This window comes from Corythoichthys intestinalis, chromosome 4 (genome assembly GCF_030265065.1).
Source record: "Corythoichthys intestinalis isolate RoL2023-P3 chromosome 4, ASM3026506v1, whole genome shotgun sequence".
NCBI lineage: Eukaryota > Metazoa > Chordata > Actinopteri > Syngnathiformes > Syngnathidae > Corythoichthys > Corythoichthys intestinalis.
Genome location: NC_080398.1, coordinates 31,863,901 through 31,887,117, shown reverse-complemented (window position 1 = coordinate 31,887,117; position 23,217 = coordinate 31,863,901). Strand labels below are relative to the sequence as shown.

Genomic DNA, 23,217 nt, shown 5'->3' with positions numbered 1-23,217 from the left:
CGAACGGAGAAAAAACGTAATGCACGAAAAACGTACAGATTTTGAACGTACGGCGTACACATTTAAAAATCAGTGCTCACTTGTACGAATTACGCCGAAACCATACAACTTGACAGGTATGCATTATCACCGGTTAAAAGTAATAATGATTGTTTTTGGTGTTTGACGTTTTTGTGAGCTTTCGGTTAATTTTCAACATGTTTGTTCTGAGACATCGTCAGGTGTTGCAGGAAATTCCATGTCATTTTGCTAACTCTTAATTCACTGCCATTGACGGCGATAGATGTCCAATGCGTTTGGACCGGGAGGGTTTGCAGCAAATCTACCTTGCATTAATACATTTAATTTGACGCGTGACATGATATGGTGTGCCGCCATTTTTTAAAACCTGTTTACAGCGTCAAATGATCAGAAATTATACGTTCTTGTATGTTTGAGGCTGCTACGTACTTGTTCATTGACTGGCTCCTTGAAGCTTTGATTTGTAAAACGTAAAACGATACATAACATGATTTCATACTGATTTTTGAGCTTGCCAAGCAGTTCCGAGAGGGGATAAAAGCCTGTCGTTGTTGTTTTCGCCTTTATGTCATCATGTTAGGTCATTATTGATAGCGCAACAAATATTCTTAAAACCCGCATCATTTCCTTTAATTTGACATATTACTCCATGTGTTTATTCACAACCCCCCCCTCCTTCTGCTTACATGTGCTGTCTGACTTTGGATTCTTTTTTCCCTTCGTGTCGTCATGTTCATCTTCCAGCAGATTGCGAAACTGAGGCTGCAACTCCAGCGTAGCAAACAGGGAAATCGTCAGAGCAAAGAACGAGACGCTACGGCCGGGATGCCGCACGCACAACATGGCACAACCTGCCCGTCACAGGTTCGTTTAAAAATTTCCGCACTATAAAGCGCACAAGACTACAAGCTGCACTGCCAAAATTTCATAAAATTTGCAAGTGTGCGCGCTTAATATGGGGTATTTACATGAAGAAATGTTATACAGAAAGATTTAATTGATCAAAAATAGCATTTTTAACCAAATTATTATGAACACACTGAGGTACATAGCCCTCATTCATATGCAGCGGCCTATCAGGGGAGCCAGACAAGAAGAAAAATTAATTTTACTTTCTCAGCTTGGAGCAGACAAGTCCTCTTAATTCATTGGCTGCCATCGACAGCACCAAACCTCTAATCCATTTTGACAATTACCATATTGGCCCGAATATAAGACGGCCCTGATTATAAGACCCCCTCTTTTTCAAGACTCAAGTTTGGAAAAAATACATTTTGAACACCAAATTAATTTTATACAGAAAATAATTACAGTATATCTGAAAAAAAATTATTAGAACAATATAAATGAGAGAAAAAGCATGTTATTTTGCCTCATTCAAATCTTAATATTTGAACATTTAAATATGTAAACTAAAGTGCAATCAAATTCGTAAATGAATGGCTTCTGGTTTTTGAAATGTAAATAAACCAATCTGTTGTGATAAAACAACAAAATTGCAATAACTACATTAACCATAAAAGTGAGGTTTAACTGTAACTGTAGTCTTGAAACAAATCTGAATAAGGAAAAACATTGCAATAAAATAATGCAAACTGTTAAACTTGAGAGTAGCTGAGATCTGTCATGACAGAACATCGCTTCAGTGATATCTGGCACCATCTAGCGTCGTGAATGGGTATAACGTCCAGACCGCGAATAAAAGACGACCCCCACTTTTTCAGTCTTATTTCAATGCAAAAAAACACAGTCTTATATTCGGGCCAATACGGTTCATTAGTTGCTAGAATGAAGTTAAAAAAAAAACTTGAACAATCGAAACATTTCGTCCAGAATGGAAACGAGTTAAAATCATGTAGTGTTGTTACATGATCATAATTTTTAACTTGAAAGAATGTAAAAGTAATGTGAGCAAAAAAATTGTTTAGGAGGTAAAAAACTCAAAAATTGCATAAAACCACAAAGTCGTAATCTTAACAAGAAATACCTCAATATTTTAGGTAAAATGATGATTGTCACACTTAAGAAGTGCCTCATTTTCAAATATCGCTGTTTCATAGTTTTACTTTTTTTTTTTCCCCCAGCATAAGGGGTCGTCTTGTTCGTTGTCCACCAAGTCGCTGATCTGCCGAGTGCCCAGCAGCGTGGAAGCCATCAACCACGAGTTGGAAAACGTCTTCATCAGACACGACTGGGAACACACATTACACGTACTATTATTATTTGTACTATTTACATTAGGGGTGTGGCAATATATTGAAAAGGTGATATATCGCGATACTTTGTAGCCCAAAAGGTTATCGATATGGTCCCACCAAGAAACGATATATCATTTTTAAAAAGGTGTTACTATATAAAAAAATAAAAAGGAACCAACAGATTGCTACCAAAATCTTCAATTAGAATACGTTAGCTCACTGGCTGCTAGACATCCAATTCATTGTGACTGGATTGGAAATCTAGTGCCATCAATGGCACAGAAACCAAAGCATTCACAGCCAGTCTTTTGTGAGTATTTACAGGTCACTTCCTATTCATTTAGAGGTTAGTTCCTGTTGATTTGGAGTCACTACATAGTCATTTGGGAACATTCTTGCATCACTTCCTTTTCAGTCACTCAAAATCATCAGGAAGTGACCTGTAAAAGCACCAAAATCAACAGGAGATGACCGGCAAATGCCGCAAAAGGAAAAGGAAGTGACCGAAAATCAACAGGAAATGACATGAAGTGTCCCAAAATGAATTTATTGGCTGTCACTGACTGCCATAGGCATCCAATCTGTTTGAAGTGGGAGGTTTGGCAGCGAATGAACGAATGTTCATTCTCTCCTAGTGATAAACTCATTCCATTTTGCAGCAGAAGGATGTAAAGAGCTTGTTTTTCTGTTTGTATCGATAATTGTTCTATCGTGAGCCTTGTAATGTAAATCGATCGTATCAGGAGGTATCCAGAGGTTGCCAACCCTAATGTACATATACATGACAATTAGTCATACACTAATCATCGATGATTATTTTGTTTGGTGAATGGTTTTGGTTGGGGAATGACTGTTGTTTTGTTCAACATTCAAAACAAACCCAAAAAAAATACATGTGGAAAAATTCTTTGGTAAAGAATTTTTTTTTTTTAAACATCTTATTCGTCTTGACAGAATGTTAAGAACTATTTTCGACATAACTATTCTTTAAAAACTATTAATTTGTTGTAAACTGGACAAATACCTCTGGAGAAATGCCTTTTTTGGGGGGGGGGGGCGAACACAACTTTATTGTATTTTACATGTTTTTTCATTTAAAACAAAAAAAATGGGAAAAATATTCAAGGGAAAAATTATATAAATTGTATAATCATAATAGAGTCATCCATTCTTAGAAAGTCTTGGAAAAATAACTCACTGGGAAAAGATTTAGATGGGATATTTCAGAAAACTGCTAATACTAAAAAAATTAATTATCATACCTTTTTTTTCCCCCCCAAAATCATTATTCCCCCCTTTAAAATATCCCTTTTTTGGATTGTTTAACAACAATCTGAAACAAGTAAAGCAAATATGTAGTACTTCTTTTGAATTTTTATTTTCCCTTGGCGTCAGGCGACAGATGCGGCAGACGGCCGTCGGGCCCCCTTCCCGCTACAGCGCTACATCGGGGAGACACGGGACACGGACACCCAGGCCCCCTCCAGCGGTGAGTCCAGTCCATCCCCCCGCCTCCTCAGCCCCCAACACCTGCATTCCCCGGACGGAAGCCCCTCGTCCTCGGCCGATGACGTGGACAAAGGTAAAGCGCTTCCGCACCACTTGACATTTAATCCGGTCCTCACTCAAATTGTGTGTTTTTTAAAAAAAAATTTATGGATGTTGTTTTTTTTTCCAGACGGCTCGTGCGGCTCGCCGCTGCCCAAATTCGCCACGTCTCCCAAACCCAACAACAGCTATATGTTCAAACGAGAACCTCCCGAAGGCTGCGAGCGGGTCAAGGTCTTTGACGAGATGCTGTAAGATCACATTTTTACCAACGCACGCTGAATTCCACTCTTTTATTTGACTGAGTAGGTCTGGAATCGACAAGGGGTCAATTTCAGCTCGCAATGTTTTGACTTGAAATTTATTTGACACTGTAGTGAGGAATAATAATGGAACCAATTCATTCAGACTTCAGAGATTCTCTGGAGACCAAAAGATGCTTTAATGGACATCCAGTGGGGCAAATAAGTATTTAGTCAACCACCAATTGTGCAAGTTCTCCGACTTGAAAAGATTAGAGAGGCCTGTAATTGTCAACATGGGTAAACCTCAACCATGAGAGACAGAATGTGGGGAAAAAAACCAGAAAGTCAGATTGTTTGATTTTTAAAGAATTTATTTCCAAATTAGAGTGGAAAATAAGTATTTGGTCACCTAAAAACAAGCAAGATTTCTGGCTATCAAAGAGATCTAACTTCTAACGAAGTCTAACGAGGCTCCACTCGTTACATGTATTAATGGCACCTGTTTTAACTCATTATCGGTATCAAAGACACCTGTCCACAAGCTCAGTCAGTCACACTCCAAACTCCACTATGGCCAAGACCAAAGAGCTGTCGAAGGACACCAGAGACAAAATTGTAGACCTGCACCAGGCTGGGAAGACTGAATCTGCAATAGGTAAAAGGCTTGGTGTAAAGAAATTGACTGTGGGAGCAATTAGAAAATGGAAGACATACAAGACCATTGATAATCTCCCTCGATCTGGGGCTCCATGCAAGATCTCACCCCGTGGCGTCAAAATGATAACTGTGAGCAAAAATCCCAGAACCACACGGGGGGACCTAGTGAATGACCTATAGAGAGCTGGGACCAGAGTAACAAAGGCTACTATCAGTAACACAATGTGCCACCATGGACTCAAATCCTGCGCTGCCAGACGTGTCCCCCTGCTGAAGTGAGATAATTTGCCAGATAACACTAAATGGGATCTGTTATAAGCATTCATTAATGCTCATGACAGTGTCATGTCATAATTATGATGGCATCACTGTCAAATAAACTGTTACCAAATACCATAACTAGCAATTAATGAAACAACTGGAACAGTAACTGAAGAAATAATTAGCACAGAAATTTTGATTGTTATTTACATCTGTAGCGCTGCGACGCATGCTAGGAGGCATGTTGGACAACAGCAGTGTTGACAGCAGGTGGCATCAGACTTTGACTGTCTCCCCCAAGGGAGCAGTGATGGCCAAATGAAGCTTCTTGAAGCAATGAAGCTTTGCAGCCAAGTGGTTCAAAGCTTCATGGTGGTTCATTTGGTTTTATGACAGCCGTATGATGCCGCTGTCAAATACAGTGCTACTGGTTAATATCTTTTGGTGTAAATATCCCATAATACAGTGAGGAAAGCTGCGGCTAATAGTCCAGTGCGGCTTGTGTATGTACAAATTCTGTTTTTGTGCCAAATTTGGTGCAGGGCGGCTTATAGTCAGGTGTGCCTTACATTTGAAATTCTTCCAATCTATGATTTCTGGGATACACTATTAATGTGCCAGTATAGCAACGCGACGCTCCTATTGGTGTGTACGTAGTAACAACGTGACGCTCCTGTTGGTGCGTTAGCAGTAGCAATGCGGTGCTCCGATTGGCGGGTCCGCAGGCGCAAATATTTATACGTTCACGTTTTCGAGTGGCTCCATCATTGTAAATGGTTGTCGAATGCATAACATGGGTAAGTGGGTTTATATTCAAGGTGTAAGAAACTTGAGCTTCACTTCTGTGCTTATTTAGGGGAGGCCATAGACTTCAGAATGTATTGTCATGACACATTCCCCATTCACAGCGTCACGCCTTCCCGAAGGGGGCTGTCCAACACTCCGCTTTATTTATTAGCAGTCGGACACATGCAGCGGTTTAACGCTGGATTTAGGTTGAAAAAGTATGAAAGCTGTACTGCATACAAACAGGAAGGATTGTCTCAGGAGTGATTTGTTTGAGGATTCAAGGCAATTATATTTTTCGTACCATGCATGCATTTTGAAACGTTGTGAAACAATCAATGGGAGAAATTAGCCGCTGCAGCATTCGCATTATACGTCGAAATATTTACGTAGAATAAATGCTACCTGCATGTTTTTTTTTTTTTTTTTTTTTAACCAAGAATCGAGACTCTTTTACGTCCATATCTATAAAGAATTCAGGGATTTAAGCATTTATTCACAAGAATTTTCAATGGAAAAAGCTCTTTGTCTGTGTTTCCCCTCGGTCAGCTTTGAGAAACGCCCCTTATGAATCGGCCCCACGCCCCGTGTCCTGTCAATACATTATGAAGTCTTATGGGGAGGCTAAATCCCTCTGTAAGTGAAAGTCTTCATCATCAGTCTTCACCTCGTCGACTAAAATGCGCTGAAAACTCATGGGAGGTTTAGTCAACGAAAATTAGTTGAAAACAATTTTGTCACTACTAAATTATGACTAATACGAATAGGTATTTTCGTCCAAAAGATGAAAATATAAGGAATTGTCAAAAACAACACTGCTTTGTACCATACGTCTCGTGTGATGGAGCCCTAATCATTTATAAAAGTTTTTGATGAAATCTGAAACTATTTTGTCCTTGCTAGTAGCAGCCGAGCTGTTTAACAGTCCATGATCGAATGACATCTTCCAACGTATGAATGAAGAAGGTTCATATTTTCTTTTTTTTTTTTTTTTTTTCAGCACTTGCGGCCAATCCAAAGGCTTCCCTCTGTTCTCGTGTCCCGACAAAAACAAAGTCAACTTCATCCCCCGAGGTTCGGCTTTCTGCCCAGTCAAGCTGCTGTGCTCGTCCCTCTTCTCGCCCGTCAACGACGACGTTCTCCACGGCAACGACGACCCTCCAGACTCGCCGGAAGCTGAGGCGCTCGTCGGCAGGAATATCAAAGATGCTGCTACCTTATAATTACCGTAAGAGCAAAAGCTTTGCACTCCGTTAGTTCCAGATGGAGAACGTGTCCACGCATTCAACAATATTTTCAAAATGGCTTTTAAAAATGACTTTTTTTATGAGAAAAATCAGAAGGAAATAGGTGAGTAAAATGCGACAAATCATGAATTCTGACAAAAAAAAAAAAGTAATCAAAAATATGCTTTTTTGTAGTCTTTAACAGGTAACACTATATAGTTTGAGTAGTCATTTAATGGCAGCCATTTTAAAGGATTATGATTATCTTTTAAATCACATAAAATATTTTATTCTATGACTTAATACATCTATCTAGCAAATGAAGGAATCAAGTCTCTACTGTCACCAGTTTTTAATTTATAACGTGGCATGTTTTTATCAAAAAGCGGTTGTTTCTTCCAAAAATCAAACTGGGCTGCTCTCATATTAAAATGCTACATCGCTGCCATCTACTGGTGGTTGTGAGTCAGGAGATACCGGTCGTTTTCTTAGGTAAACAAACTAGAGGAGCAGACACCCGCCTAAGCAGACAAATTCAAAGAATAACAATATTTGCTAGCGTGGATGCGCCGTTTAAATCTTTCAGTGCCATTAGCATCTAGTTATGTGACTCGTTTCATCCTTATGCCGTGAATTTGTCACTAGTAGATGTAGACATCAAGTCAATTAGAATTGGGAGGTCTGGCAGTGAATTAACATTCCGCCGTCAAGGGCAGCTAATGACTTAAGTGGCCTATGAAACAAGTAATCGGTGTTTTTCACCTCTTTAGTTGCATCTTACAAACATATCCTGTAAACTGGATAATCCCTTTATTCATGGTTGAGTTATCATGAAATTCCTTTTCTGACCTCTGTGACCTTTGACTTCATGGATCGAAATTTAATCTAGGGCTGCAGTTATCGATTATTTTAGTAGTCGATTAATCGATGAACTAGTTAGTTCGATTAATAGACTAATAAGGAACATAAAAAAATTAGATACCTGAGCTGAGCCTTAAACGTTATAAAAAATGAGGATCTAAGTACAACAAAAGAACAACCGGCTAATTTACATAGCAAAAGTCCGCTTTCTTAAATGCTATAAAATGCTGACATTATTTTATTTTTCTACAATGCTCTTAAACGGTTCAAACACATATTCCCACAAAAAAACGGCTAAATATACGTATAAACTAAATTACGAACGCATTAAAAAAAATTTGCTCAAACAAAAAACTTAGGTTATATTGTTCTTAACAGGGAGCAGCTGGATTCAGCCATGTGAAATAAGTTTGATCATATTTACTTTTGCCACTAGAGGGCAGTGTATCCACCCAAAGTAATAAAACTAAATGCCAACACTTTGAAAACAAACATTACAACACCACTTTAATTAAACGAATACTCGAAGCTGCGAAATTCTAATCATTTTTTTAATGGATCATTGCCGCACTAATTTAATCACCTCATTGTTTCATATTACATTCCTATTTTCCAGGTGCGACAATCCCTTTATTGGTTTTCTTGAGTTATAGCAAAATTCCTTTTACTCCATTGACCTTTGACCTCATGAAACCAAAAATTAATCCTCTTCCATTTCATATGACAAACAAATCCTCCAAATTTGATAATCTATTTGTTTGTGAGTTATCGTGAAATTCCTTTTCTCACCTATGACCTTTGACCTCATAACCCAAAATCAGATCACCTTTTCCATTTCAAATTACAAACATATCATGCAAGTTTGACAATCCCTTTTTGTTCCCATTTGTTTTGCTATTACGAATTTTTTCTCACCTCTGACCTTATGAACCCAAACTATAACCACCTCTTCGTTCCATATTACAGACATTCCTATTTTCAAAGTCGATCAGTCCCTTTATTCGTTATCAAAAATTCCTATACTCACCCCATTGACCTTTGACCTCACGAAACCAGAAAATGAATTCTCTTCTGGTTAATATGATAAATATATCCTCCAAGTTTAATAATCCCTCGCGAAATTCCTTTTCTCACCTCAGTGACCTTTGACCTCATAACCCAAAATGTAATCACCTCTACCTTGCAAGTTTAATAATCCCTTTTTTCGTTCTTGAGTTATCTTGAACACAAATATACCGCCGCCTTCCTTAGGTTTCACCTACTGGCGGAGATGATCATTTATAATGCGTTTGGACCAATCAGAACGCCCGGCCCGGAAAATATTGGCGAATGCGTGGACTTGTCCCTTGTGAATCATCTACTACCCGCCCCCATTGGCTAAAGCAACTTGAGTTTGGACCAGTGGTTTCCATAGCAACAAACTTTCCAAACAGCTTTTTCGCTGACGACAACATTGCTGCTTGTGACTACATGACCCAATTTGGCTTTTGTTTAGTTTTTTTAAATGAGCGACCAAAAGACTGCTGCCTTTTTAATCTTCTTGTGCAACGTTGAAGCTGTTAGCTTGCGCATTCCGCAGAAGTGTTGCGTCATGGGTCATCGTGGATGGCGACCCTGCCCTTTTTAAGTGACAAATGTTGGTGAATGGACCAAAGCAAAGTGTGAGAAAACAATAGGATTAGTGGATGGCGCCTATGTGTGTTTTGATTCCAAAATAAAAAGGATCCAGCCACACGACAAATTGTGTTGTTGTTTCCCTCCGCCGGTTAGAAACAATGATAAATTTCAACATATTGTTATGATATGTTTATTTCCAGCAGGCCAGTGTTGACATTACAGCATAGTCATCTTCAAATCCAGTCCAAAGTTCATTCTGCTCACTTCCTGTGTCTACCAAGGAAGTTAACTGAGCATTGTGTCCGCGTTTGTTAAGCGTTGTGAAGTTGCTGCTCGTCTTGACTTTTGCCGACCGCGTCCGGGTTGGCGAGCGGGTCCAAGTCTGCGAAAAGGTTGAACCACGCCGACAGGTCTTTGGATGGCCCCCGATGACTTGCTGTGTAAAAAAAAAAAAGGATAATTGTACTCTGGGAAGCCATTTAAAAAATAAATAAAATGGTCATTTTCACAAGAATTAACGAAAAGTTGTATTTTTTTTCCCCCCCAGGAATTCTTCCCTGGAAGATGTTTTACTTGTAAAATGTAATAATTTTACAACAAAGATTTTCCTAGGGAGAGAAGTTAGGTAAGAATAAGGGTACAATGTTGCAAGAGTAATCACATTAATTCTACAAGTATTATAGGTTTTTATTAGGAAGAAGATTTTGATTTTTCTCTGCAGTTTATAGTCTAGTGCGGCTTATTCATGGATTCTGACAGGTTATGAGCTACATGTCTTTTGATGTAAATCCCATTATACAATATGGACACCTGCGGCTTACAGATGTAGTTTTATTGCAATATTTGGCTTACAGTCGGGTGCGGTTTATAGTTGGTAAATTAGTCATTTTATTAGGAAGAAAAATGAATTAGAGTATTTTGTAACCAAAGTGGGGATGTCCCCAATCTGATCACGTGATCGGAAACTGGGCGAAAAGGATCGGCTTTTGAAATTATTTTTTTTAAGAGAACTACGGACAGAAGGACTAGTAATTCTTAAAAGATAAATACCGTATTGGCCCGAATATAAGACGGTGTTTTTTTGCATTGAAATAAGACTGGAAAAGTGGGAGTCGTCTTATATTCGGGGTCTAGACATTATACCCAGTCACGACGCTAGATGGTGCCAGATATCATTGAAGCGAATGCTGAACTTGAGTAATGTTCTGTCACGACAGATCTCAGCTACTCTCAAGTTTAACCAGTTTGCATTATTTTATTGCAATGTTTTTCCTTATTCAGATTTGTTTCAAGACTAATTACAGTTAGACCTCACTTTGATGGTTAATGCAGTTATTGCAATTTTGTTGTTTTGTCACAATAGATTGGTTTATTTACATTTCAAAAACCAGAAGCCATTCATTTACGAATGTGATTGTGCTTTAGTTCACATATTTAAATGTTCAGATATTGATTTGAATGAGGCAAAATAACTTGCTTTTTCTCTCAAATATATTGTTATGATCATTTATTTCAGATGAACTATAATTTTCTGTATAAAAATTAATTTGGTGTTCAAAAAGTCTTTTTTTCAAACTTGAGTCTTGAAAAAGAGGGGGTCATCTTATATTCGGGCCAATACGGTATTAGTATGAGTTACAATTTGATAGTCAAACCACTCAATGTTTTCGTTTATAAAATTTGAAAAATTAGTTAACTAGTAGGTCGCTTTTGTTGTTGACAACGCAATGCACTCTGGGCGGTGACGTCACTGGGCAGCGTGGCCATACTTCCCCAGTGTCACTCGTTAGCTCCATAAACGTGTCATCGGTTTTGCCCTTCCAATTTGAACCCGAGCGGAAAACTGATGAACAGGACAGCACTGTCGATATTTCATAAAAACGAGCAGCAAAAGCAATCACAGGTCTCCAGCGGGATTCGAACACGCGTTTCCCGTGCGACAGACAAGCACGTAGACCACAGGACTAAAATTACGCGTTCCGTTAGTCAAGGTTTTCTTTATGAATAAAGATGCACAATAATATCAGTTACCGATAAATATCGGCCAATAATGGCAATTATGACATCACACAGACTTTAAAAAATTCAACCGATAATGCAATCCGATAATTATATACCGTATTGGCCCGAATATAAGACGGCCCTGATTATAAGACGACCCCCTCTTTTTCAAGACAAGTTTGAAAAAGACTTTTTGAACACCAAATTAATTTTTACACAGGAAATAATTACAGTAAATCTGAAACAAATGATAACAATATATTTGAGAGAAAAAGCATGTTATTTTGCCTCATTCAAATCTTAAAATCTGAACATTTAAATATGTAAACTAAAGTGCAATCACATTCGTAAATGAATGGTTAAACTTGAGAGTAGCTGAGATCTGTCATGACAGAACATCGCTTCAATTATATCTGGCGCCATCTAGCGTCGTGAATGGGTATAATGTCTAGACCGCGAATATAAGACGACCTCCGCTTTTTCAGTCTTATTTCAATGCAAAAAACAGTCTTATATTCGGGCCAATACGGTACTTGATTAAGCCTCCAAATGTGCGCAATCGACGCAAATTTGTCCAATTCGGTGCCAGCACCTCAAGCCCTCCTGAAGGCATTTTTGTGAAATTAAGTACAGTGATACCTCAGCTTAACGCTTAAGCTTACGAACTTTTCGCCTCAAGAACATTAAATCCGCGAGCATATATTCTCTGCTGATGAACTAGTTTTCGGCGGTCAAACAGCGCCACGAGAAGCTGACGCACGCTCACGGCGTCCCAGTTCGTCCCCTCCCTTTCGTTGAGTGCGGACGTGGTTTGTGTTTGATAGACATTTTGGACCATATTGAGTGTACTTTTGCTATTATGGGACCGAAAAAGACCCCACCACAGGCTAGTGTTAAGCCTAAGAAGACATTAAAGAAAATAAGGTATATTTTTGTGTAGTTTTAAGGCTTATTTAGTAGAAAATTATGTTTTATGGGGACCTGGGAACGGATTATTCTCATTTTAATGGTTTCTTATGGGAAATAAATGTTCGGAAGAAGAACTTTTCGCCTTACACACACTTTCTGGGAACCAATTATGTTCGTGAGCTGAGGTATCACTGTACTTTGTAAGTATTATTAATATAATTAATTTACATTGTTTAGATGTTGAAATGTACCATTTGTTCACATTTAATGTGGAAAAAAGTAGCAATAAATTCTATTTTTGCACAGTAACATTTGCTCCTGTGTATAATTCAAAATTGTATATATATCTTTTAATAGAATTATCGGTTTCACATTATCGGTTATTGGCTGGAAAGTGGAGGAAATTATTGGTTATCGGTATCGGTTGAAAAATGCATTATCGTGCATCACTAAAGCAATCGCCACCCACATGCGTTGTCTGTCTGTGTGGTAAAACCTGAAAGGGAAACGCAACTAAAAAAGTGCTGCTGGCTTGACCACAGAATTAAAAAATGTGGCTCACGTCAGACAGCAGGCGGATAACAATAACATAGGGATTGCGTAAAAGGGTTTATTGAAGACACAAAAAAAACATGCGATCACAAAAAGGGTCCGTGACAGTCAATCGGGATCAATTAAATCAATTAAAATAAAAACCTGAGGGAAAACTGCGGCAGACAAATGAAAAAAAACAAGGCAATGATGCAAGTAGCAACGAAGGGATATTCAAACTGTCAAATAGCAGCAAGTAAATCAGCAAGCCGCCTAGGATCGGTTTAAAGACACTGCTGATGAGCTGGAATTGGATGCAGTTACGACGTTGGGAACTCATCCTACAGCTCTGAAACAAAACAATCTGACCAGCAGCAGAATGTGACAAAATCATGCCAGTCCTCATAATAGCTTCGCTTGCTAGCGAATTCAGCGATTCTCCCAGTCCAGCCCAACCGCGTCATCACCCCTAGCATGCATTGCGCTCGTAAAACATCGCGCCCTCCTCAGGTCAAAAACATGTATTAAATAGTATAGATTTTTAAATAAATGACAATAATATATGTATTTCTTATAACATATTTTGTGTAAAAAAGAACAATTGTGGCTTATTAGAGCCTACAAGTCTTTAAGTCCGAGGTTCCCTTTAAAAGAGCTAAAAAGAAACAAAATAATCCAGAAGTACAATGGCATGACCAAAAGAAACAAAACAAAAACAAAAAAATATATATATATATATGGACACATACATGTATATAACCATATATACGTATATATGGATATATACATGTACAGTTGTGGTCAGAAGTTTACATACACTTGTGAAGAACATAATGTCATGGCTCTCTTGAGTTTCCAGGTATTTCTACAACTGTGATTTTTCTCTGATAGTGATTGGAACAGATACTTCTTTGTCACAAAAAACATTCATGAAGTTTGGTTCTTTTATGACTTTATTATGGGTTAACAGAAAAAAGTGATCAAATCTGCTGGGTCAAAAATATACATACAGCAGCGCTAATATTTGGTAACATGTCCCTTGACCATTTTCACTTCAATTAGGCGCTTTTGGTAGCCATCCACAAGCTTCTGGCCAAGCTTCTGGTTGAATCTTTGACCACTCGACAGAATTGGTGCAGTCCAGTTAAATTTGATGGCTTTCTGACATGGACTTGTTTCTTCAGCATTGTCCACAAGTTCTCAATGGGGTTTAAGTCAGGACTTTGGGAAGGCCATTCGAAAACCTATTCTAGCCTGATTTAGCCATTCCATTACCACTTTTGATGTGTGTTTGGGGTCATTGTCCTGTTGGAACACCCAACTGCGCCCAAGACCCAATCTTCGGGCTGATGACGTTAGGTTATCTTGAAGAATTTGAAGGTAATCCTCCTTCTTCATTATCCCATTTACTCTCTGTAAAGCACCAGTTCCATTGGCAGCAAAACAGCCCCACAGCATAATACTACCACCATCGTGCTTGACGATAGGCATGGTGTACTTGGGGTTAAAGGCCTCACCTTTTCTCCTCCAAACGTATTGCTGGGCATTGTGGCCAAACAGCTCGATTTTTGTTTCGTCTGACCACAGAATTTTCCTCCAGAAGGTCTTATCTTTGTCCATGTGAGCAGCAGCAAACTTCAGTCGAGCCTTAAGGTGCCGCTTTTGGAGCAAGGGCTTCCTTCTTGCACGGCAGCCTCTCAGTCCATGGAGATGCAAAACACGCTTGACTGTGGACACTGACACCTGTGTTCCAGCAGCTTCTAATTCTTGGCAGATCAGCTTTTTGGTGATTCTCGGTTGAATCTTCACCCTCCTGACCAATTTTCTCTCAGCAGCAGGTGATAGCTTGTGTTTTCTTCCTGATCGTGGCAGTGACAAAATAGTGCCATGCACTTTATACTTACAAACTTTTGTTTGCACTGTTGCTCTTGGGACCTGCAGCTGCTTTGAAATGGCTCCAAGTGACTTTCCTGACTTGTTCAAGTCATTGATTCACTTTTTCAGATCCATGTATGTATATTTTTGACCCAGCAGATTTGATCACTTTTTCTGTTACCCATAATAAAGTCATAAAAGAACCAAACTTCATGAATGTTTTTTGTGACAAAGTATCCGTTCCAATCACTCTCGGAGAAAAATCAGAGTTGTAGAAATAACTGGAAACTCAAGAGAGCCATGACATTATGTTCTTCACAAGTGTATGTAAACTTTTGACCACGACTGTATATATCCATATATACGTATATATGGATATATACATGTATATATCTTCCAGTACCAATGACGGCGCTAGACGTCCAATTCATTCGCTCTTCCCAGTCAAAATGGTGCCATCAATGGCAGCCAATGAAAAGTTAAACCTGCATATGTAATTAAAAATACCACCTACCTTGTGTTCCTTTAACTCCTCCGTCTCCTTGAGGGTGCGTAGTTGCCGTGGCGACAGATTGCGCAGTGGTCCCTTCCCCCTCTGCACCAGTCAAAAAAAATTGCCCAATTACCTCCTAACAATTTTTTCCCCTTGCGGACATTTTGTTACCTGAAAGTTGAACTGATTGCAGCATCTTCAAATTGCTGTCCAAAAGCTGAGAAGGCAAAAAGACAGAGTGGGGGTCCATGTCAGTCCCATCTTGGGCTTCGTCGAACACCGGACTCCACTGTGGAGAGGCGGGGTCAGGAAGGGGGGCGGAGTCTTGAAGTGACACACCTCCCAGGATCTCTTCCAGCAAGGCTAGGCTGTCCTTGTCCTCATCCCATGATGGAACGCAGGCCTCCCCTTCAAAGGGAAAGCATAAGTAAGTATTGACTTAAAAAAATAAATACATTTCCTCCTGATTTTAGCTGATTTTTCTTCTTATTCACCTTCTTTTGTTGGACTACTACTGTCATCATTCCCAAGTGTAACCAATCTGGAAAAACAACAATTTTATAAAAAATATTTTTCAATTACTCTGTTCTGATGATAATTATACTCGTCTTGTGTGGACTTGTCTTCATCTTGCGTCTCTGCTTTAGTTTTCTTCCTCTTCTTACCCCTTGATGGCTCCTGCCAATTCCCACCGTCGATGTTAGACATGCGTCTGCTAACTACCACAACACATCACTAAATAACTAGACCTCATAGCGTGGACATCCCTTGAAGTTCTCATGAATGGCCGCCATGTTGTGGGACGTCTTTTCCCAAAAGTGCAGCAGCGTTGACTAGAGGCAAAACAAATAATACATAGTCGAGACCTTCAAATAAAAAAGGGCATGGCTTGAGTCTTACCTGATACGTAGCGAGTACATGTGACAGCAGATTACAGCGACTGGCGCCGAGTAAGTCCACTTTCTGACACACGTCAGTCTTCAGCTGGTCGAAGCAGAGTTTCGCGGCGCGAACTTCCGCTTGGACTTTTCGGAACTTGTCCATGTGTTTACGCGCATCGGGGTCCAGCTCGGCCGAGACGTCTTTCATCCACAGCAGTGTGCTCCTGTATTCGGTGCGCCCGTGCTCCATGCGCTTGACAGTCAGCCACGTATCCGACACTGCTCGGAAGCGGAAGGTCTCCACTTCCTGGTACAGGCGGCACAAAGGCTTCCTTAGCGCCATTCTGTACAGCAAGGAGGTCAGGAAAAGGATTACCATATTTTTCAGACGACAAAAAGTAAAAGTTACCGATATATCGGGCCATTGTATGGACTTTTCCCCCCCAAGATCGGTCATCAGCCGATACATCGGCATTAAAATAGGATAACATATGTTCACTGTGTGATAATCATTATAAAGATCGATATTTTGGGCCGATATATGGACTTTTTTCAGGATTGTACAATATCAGCCAATATAATAAGTTGACTGTTTGGGTGATCTTTCTTTTAACCGATGTACAGTGCCCTCCATAATTATTGGATTTATAATAATTATGTGTTTTTTAGCTTCTAATACTTTTTTTCTAAATTATATGGGACCTTAATGGAAAAAAAGCGAAAAATCCAACCTTCAATACAAGTGCATTTATTCAGTGGGGAAAAAATCCCACATAAAGAAATAATTATTTGACATCAAATAATGTGTGTCACAATTATTAGCACCCCTGGTGTTAATACTTTGTACAACCCCCTTTTGCCAACAAAACACCACCTAATCTTCTCCTATAATGTTTCACAAGATGGGAAAAGACAGAAAGAAGGATCTATAGCCATTCCTCTTTGCAGAATCTCTCTAAATCATCCAGAGACCTGAGTCCTCTCCTCTGTACTCTCCTCTTCAGCTCACCCCACAGGTTTTCAATGGGGTTGAGGTCTGGGGACTGAGATGGCCATGGGAGGAGCTTGATTTTATGTCTGGTGAACCATTTCTGTGTAGATTTGGCCATATGTTTAGGTTTGTTGTCTTGCTGAAAGACCCAGTGAAGACCCATTTTCAGCTTTCGGGCAGATGGCAAAGATTTTGATTGAAAATGTCCTGGTATTTCAAAGCATTCATGATGCCATGCACCCAAACAAGGTTCCCAGGGCCTTTGGAAGCAAAACAGCCCTACAGCATCACTGACCCACCCCCATACTTCACAGTGGGTATGAGGTGCTTTTCAGCATGCGCATCTTTCGTGGCACGCCAGACCCACTTAGAGTGTTTGTTGCCAAAAAGATCAATCTTGGTCCCACACAAAAATACACACGGTCCCAGGCTTCAACTGGGACCGTGTGCTTTGGTCAGATGAGACCAAGATTGAGCTTTTTGGCAAAATACACTCTAAGTGGGTCTGGCGTGCCACGAAAGATGCGCATGCTGAAAAGCAAAAATCTACACAGAAATGGTTCACCAGACACAAAATCAAGCTCCCCCCTGGCCATCTAAGTCCCCAGACCTTGTTTTGTTGGCAAAAGGGGGTTGTACAAAGTATTAACACCAGGGGTGCTAATAATTGTGACACACATTATTTGATGTCAAATAATTTTTTCTTTATATGTGGGATTTTTTCCCCCACTGAATGAATGCACTTGTATTAAAGGTTGGATTTTTCTCTTTTTTCCGTTAAGGTCCTATATTATTTGAATTCAAAAAAAATTATTAGAAGCTAAAAAAAAAACATTTTTTCAGGGGTGCCAATAATTATGGAGGGCACTGTATCTCAATGTGGGTGTGTGTTAGGGTTAAATCATTAGCCAATCAAATGTGCATTTAGGAGGAAAAAATGAACCGGCACATTCAGGAAGGGAATAGATGTACATGTAAATCTAAACATAATAAAAATAAGTCACTTAAACATGGTGGGGTCAATTACAACAATTAAAGCATATGGGAAGACAATATAAATAACCTATATAACTGAAGTCTTACATAACGCAAATAAGGTTGCTTAAAAGTTGGTGGGGACAATTTAAGCATCCTGAAAAGTTGGTAGGGTTTTGTCCCAACCCTCCCTTCGCAAACCTACGCTCTTGACTGTAGTATAGTTAAGTTCAAAACATTTATCCTAAGTCGTTCATTATGGTGTTTGCTTTGAGAATATTTCTAATAAATATATATTTAGATTGTAAAAGATGGCCTTCAGTACATTTCTTATAGATGATATCAGTCTATTCATTATTGCTCTATACGCTGTATGTTTACATACTGTAAATATATTTTCATCTTAAATTAATTCAGAAAATGCACAAATTAGTGTGTAAAGATTCACCAGAAATGGAAATTACGTAGTTGGTACTCTAAATGTGTGTGTGTGTGTCCCGGCACTTTTGGTGGGGCCCAAATTGATATCTTTTCATGGGGTCCAAAATCCCTGGCAGCGCCCCTGATCGTAGCCCCCAGCTAAGGTACATGTATGTAAAAGGCACAGTGGCTCACAGCTACATTACGTAATAAAGACTTACTTTTTTTCTCGTAACATTTGTACGTAGCGTCGTGTCAACGTGCAGCATTTAGTTTTTTTCCCCCAACGTACTTCAGTGATACGTGACATTTATTTATCTACTCTGCTGGTGCTCGCCAATGCTGGGAACAGTATAGACATACCACAAAAAGAGAAAAGTAAGAATTGTTTTGAATCATGTTGGAAAGGTGAAGTCAGTGTTCTGAATCTGTTTACATTCCATTCTTTTGCGCTAGTTAACGCTATTAGCATTTGACCCCATTGTTTATATGTGATTTATTATTGTAATTTGAGTGTTTAACTGTACTTTAATAAAAAAATAAAATAAAATCAGTGTTCCAATTTTTTTTTTGTGAATGAATAAGCGTCAACAATAATTTAATTGCTAGATAAGTAAAAAAAAATATTTGACGACTGATCGTTAAAAAAGTCTGCTGACTAATCGGGAGAAAAATAGTGGTTTGGGGCAGCCCTATTCAAAAGTTTTAGTCCAAAGATAAATATAGGTTTCTAACAATTTCGAATGAACATTGACAGGCGAGCACAAAATGTAGCGTCCACAAGGACAAGGCCAACTTAGCCACTCCGGAGCCCTGAAACTATCAAACAACTCACAAACTACACGAAATTTGTTGAAATCAACTCCACCGACTAATTAAACCCTCGCTAACTAAGATAACTAGAGCTGTCCCGACTAGTCGACATTGTCGACGTCATCGATGACGTAAATCCGTCGACGAGCACAACATCCCGTCGACGGTTAATAAAGGGTTAAAAAAAATATATGCGTGGAAAGTTCAGAATGTCAACGCGCTCTGTATGCAAGCGGGGAAAGCGGCACAAGGCCAAAAAAAGCGCACCAGAGTGTCCAAAACATTGACTTATTTCAAAGAAACAAAGGAAGGTTCACTCTTTCTGTCCTGTCTCTTCAATGCATAGCTTGGCTGCTCGTCGGCCCTGAATAAACACCTCAAGCGCCGTCGCCCAGTTTGTAAGTCCATCTAACTAACTAACGGCGTTTTATTGAAGTTGCTAAGCCTGTCGCGATATGCAATGAGTCCATTTATCGCACGGCAAATAAAAATGAGGGCGGCAATTTTCACGGCTGCCTTTTATTGCTGCGCACGTGAGTGCGTGCATACATTGATGCGTGCGTGCTGATGGCATGTGAGACTCCTTTCTCTTATCAACACGCTGTAGAATTAAAGTTCAGACATATAAAATAAGAAAACATCTATATTAAACACTGTAACGTTAGCATTGCTACACTGAGGTGAATGGGGGGGGGGAAAGGCAACCTACCGGCCTGCTATGAAACATTGGCAGTCGTCTCGTGAAAGCAAACTTGCGGTTAAAAGGTGACACTTCAAACATGAAAAATCGCTGGTTAACACCATTTGCAAACGAAAAAAATGACAAAAAAAATCTATTATTGACACATGCAATGACAAAAAGTGCTTTTTTGCGAAGTGTAAAGCTGAAGTTAGCGGTTTAGCGAACGTACTTCCGGTTAGCGGTTTAGCGAACGTACTTCCGGTGAACATTTCAAAATAAAAGCATGTCATGTTCGTCATATAAATAACGATTTCAGGAGTTAAGCCCGCATACTTCAGAATTTAGATTCTAAACTAATAATACCTTTAAAATGACACCCTTTATGAAAAATCTGATTGGCAATGAATAATTATTATAATTATTATAAAACTATTATGTATAGTACTATCCTATAATATTAAGGCTAGGTGTTTTTTCAAGAATTGTTTTGAATCATGTTGGAAAGGCGAAGTCAGTGTTCTGAATCTGTTTACATTCCATTGTTTTGCACTAGTTAATTCTACCAGCATTTGAACTCATTGTTTATTTGTGATTTATTATTGTTATTTACATGTTTATTTTTACTTTAATAAATAATTCAAGTGTTCCAATATGTTTTTGTGAATTGATAAGCGTCATCAAAAATTTCATTGCTAAATTAGTAAAAAAAAAAAAAAAAATTTTTTTTTTAAAAATTATTAGATTAGTCGACTAATCGTAAAAATAGTCGGCTGACTAATCGGGACAAAAATTAGTCGTTTGGGACAGCTCTAAAGATAACGCCTGACGTCAAAAATTCAGAACTTTCCCTTTAAGAGGTGTAGTTTATAGTGTGGAATTTATAATGCTGGTGTGAGGCTGACCGCTGCTGAGAGGAGAAGCAGAGCGCTTTTCCCGTGGCCTGCATGATCTTGCCTGCCCTGCTCTTATCCTGAGAGCCCTGTGAGCGTAGAAAGCGACCCAGCTCGTTCTCTTCCTGAGAAAGAACTGTACAAAAACACAAAGATGAGCGACGAATCATCATTTTAATTTGTGAGACGATGTGTCACCACCTACAGCAAATCCTCCTCTGGTACTGCTCGATCACCTTCAGGAGCTCCATGCACGTCCTCTGAATGGAGTGAAACACCTGAAACAACCACCAAGTAAGAAAACAAACCTGAACAAAGCAAAGTCTCTAGAAAGCTTAAACCTAGAGATATGACAACGAGTATGTAGCACTTGGCTTCACTGTGACTATGATGAGAAAAATAAACAGAATTTAACTTATAGTTACAACAAAACCTTGATTTGAATTCCTAACACTAGCTTTGAAAACTTAGCCCAGAACCGAAAGCAGCAGACCTCCAGCTTGGCATCCAGCTCAGCATCCGAGGCCACAACATGCTGGTCCTCCTTGCCGCTCGCCCGGATCAACGTTTGCTTGGTTTTCCAGTAGCGCTGCTGAAAGCGGCTAACCACGGACCGAGAGTCTTCCCCCGACGAAGTGCTTAACACACACAATACACAAATGCGGTCAACCGTGATGAGTTCAGGAGACATTTTATAGTACGGTGACCACAAGGTGTACTCACAAGTTCCTGCTTTCCATCTTTTTTGGCTGACCTGTAGAAAGATGGGGCTGTCATTCTTTCTGTCAAAATGACACAATTTATGTGTCACCATTGTTAACACGAACTTGAAACAGAAACCCATGTTGAGACAAAAATCAAGGCATTAACTACATTTATATCCCTCGCTTGAAACCCCAACCTTGGCTAACCCAGAGAATGCAAGTGTGTTGATTGGACCTACTTGGAGCTGAACTGCCCTCCCGAATGTCACGTGACTCACGTCGGCAGTCCAGTGGCATTTTGGGGAACCCCCCCCCCCCCCAAAAAAAAAAATAAAATCAATAAATAAAAAAGTCAAAATTGAAAACCATTACTCGATTATGCAAAACGTTTGTTATCTAAAAACTAAACAACAACAAAAAAAAAACATTCGTATGCACCTGAAAGAAAGACTTTAAATAATAATACAACGCATAAAAAGATTTAATCCAGCTTCAATTAAAAAAAGATAAATACAACGCATAAAAAGATTTTATCCAGCTTACATTTAAAAAATAATTATTATTCCTACGAATTTTAAGACAAATAAAGCCAACCCTAGCAAGGAGGAAGTGCTAGTCCTTTTTCTTCTTCGATACTTAATGCGGCACTTTCGAGCTCTCTATCGCCTTCTAGAAATCAGGATGCCCACTAAAACGGCGATATTATTTGTATTTAGGCAGTTTTCTGTTTAGATTTCACCACGAAAAAGGCTCTAACATTGAATTTATGATTATGTATTCATGAATTAGAGATTTAAATTTAGATTTCATCCTAAAAAATGACGTACATTTCCTTTCTCACGACACTGAGTGATTTCTCAATGTACTAGCGCCCTCTAGAGGTTACGGATAACCAACGATGCGCTGTATCCAGACGCAAACATTGTTACATTTCAAAGACGTATTACTATATTAATTAGTCAACTAAATTCATGTATTAACTATATTTGCCGCAGCACGCTCGTCACGACACTTCGTGCACGCGCTTACGCGCGGAGATGACAACACACCACAAGCATACACTATCAAAATGTTATCGTTTTCCTCTTAAATTACCCTTAAATTAATTAAAATTAATAACGTGTCGTATGAACGACACGTGAAGCCAATGTGGAAGCCTTGTATGACCTTTAAACCAACATATTGTATGCACACATTATTTTCACAAGAATATCAATATTCAAATCCACCTAAAATATAACATTTTATGACACGTACCTCGCCGCGATGCCCTCAAATTGTCTCGATAATCTGCCGTCTCATCCTCATCTTCATCAGCACTGCATCGGTTTTGCGTTGATGACGTCATCCAGGGTGACACCCCTTCCTCTCCTCTGATTGGCCGCTCCAACCTAATGTTTGTCTTGCGCAAACAAGATGATAACAATAACGAATATGCCTAAATAAGTTGATTGTGTGTTGTTGAGGGAAACCGGTTGGACGGGGTGCACGTGATCGGCTGTGGTAGATGTTGTCATCAGATAAAATAAATTGAAGTGTTGGAGGTATTTACAGTTTTGGTCAAAAGTTTACATACACTTGTAAAGAACATAATGTCATGGCCCTCTTGAGTTTCCAGTTATTTCGACAACT

The 23,217-nt window shown here is 39.2% G+C and overlaps 2 protein-coding genes across 8 annotated transcripts in view; one reads left to right on the top strand and one right to left on the bottom strand.

Annotated features, from left to right (window-relative positions):
• The window catches only part of LOC130914652 (glucocorticoid-induced transcript 1 protein), a 50,099-nt gene extending 38,482 nt beyond the window's left edge, over positions 1 to 11,617 (top strand). The window contains exons 5-9 of one of the 3 annotated variants that reach the window (XM_057834055.1): positions 766 to 885; positions 2,106 to 2,231; positions 3,615 to 3,801; positions 3,898 to 4,018; positions 6,717 to 11,617. In XM_057834055.1, coding sequence (XP_057690038.1) covers positions 766 to 885; positions 2,106 to 2,231; positions 3,615 to 3,801; positions 3,898 to 4,018; positions 6,717 to 6,939 — 777 coding nt within the window. In that variant the 3' untranslated portion in view covers positions 6,940 to 11,617. The remainder of the gene's footprint in view (positions 1 to 765; positions 886 to 2,105; positions 2,232 to 3,614; positions 3,802 to 3,897; positions 4,019 to 6,716) is intronic. The other 2 variants (XM_057834056.1, XM_057834054.1) reach the window with 2 other exon arrangements.
• Positions 9,605 to 22,960, bottom strand: ica1 (islet cell autoantigen 1). 5 transcript variants are annotated; one of them, XM_057834053.1, is made up of 13 exons: positions 22,843 to 22,960; positions 21,605 to 21,635; positions 21,375 to 21,519; positions 21,087 to 21,159; positions 20,894 to 21,017; positions 16,130 to 16,454; positions 15,979 to 16,062; positions 15,834 to 15,907; positions 15,724 to 15,770; positions 15,569 to 15,637; positions 15,401 to 15,446; positions 15,251 to 15,331; positions 9,711 to 9,856 (listed from the first exon to the last, which is right to left on the bottom strand). In XM_057834053.1, exons 1-12 carry the CDS (start codon positions 22,931 to 22,933, stop codon positions 15,262 to 15,264), a joined length of 1,179 nt encoding a protein of 392 aa, XP_057690036.1. In that variant the 5' UTR covers positions 22,934 to 22,960; the 3' UTR covers positions 9,711 to 9,856; positions 15,251 to 15,261. The 5 variants fall into 5 exon arrangements, with proteins under 5 accessions (XP_057690032.1, XP_057690034.1, XP_057690033.1 ...); XM_057834049.1 differs by having other exon boundaries at positions 9,605 to 9,856; positions 15,401 to 15,637; XM_057834051.1 differs by having other exon boundaries at positions 9,605 to 9,856; positions 15,401 to 15,637; positions 21,605 to 21,663; positions 22,843 to 22,926.
• Between the last annotated feature and the right edge of the window lie 257 nt (positions 22,961 to 23,217).

Excerpts from the sequence above, each read along its gene's own strand:
- ica1 (XM_057834049.1), bottom strand. The coding sequence starts at position 22,933 with ATGACGTCATCAACGCAAAACCGATGCAGTGCTGATGAAGATGAGGAT. Across the intron at positions 21,018-21,086 it reads GTACCAGAGGAGGATTTGCT|TTCTTTCTCAGGAAGAGAAC; the intron begins GTAGGTGGTGAC and ends GTTTTTGTACAG. Across the intron at positions 16,455-20,893 it reads TGCTTCTCCTCTCAGCAGCG|AATGGCGCTAAGGAAGCCTT; the intron begins GTCAGCCTCACA and ends CTTGCTGTACAG.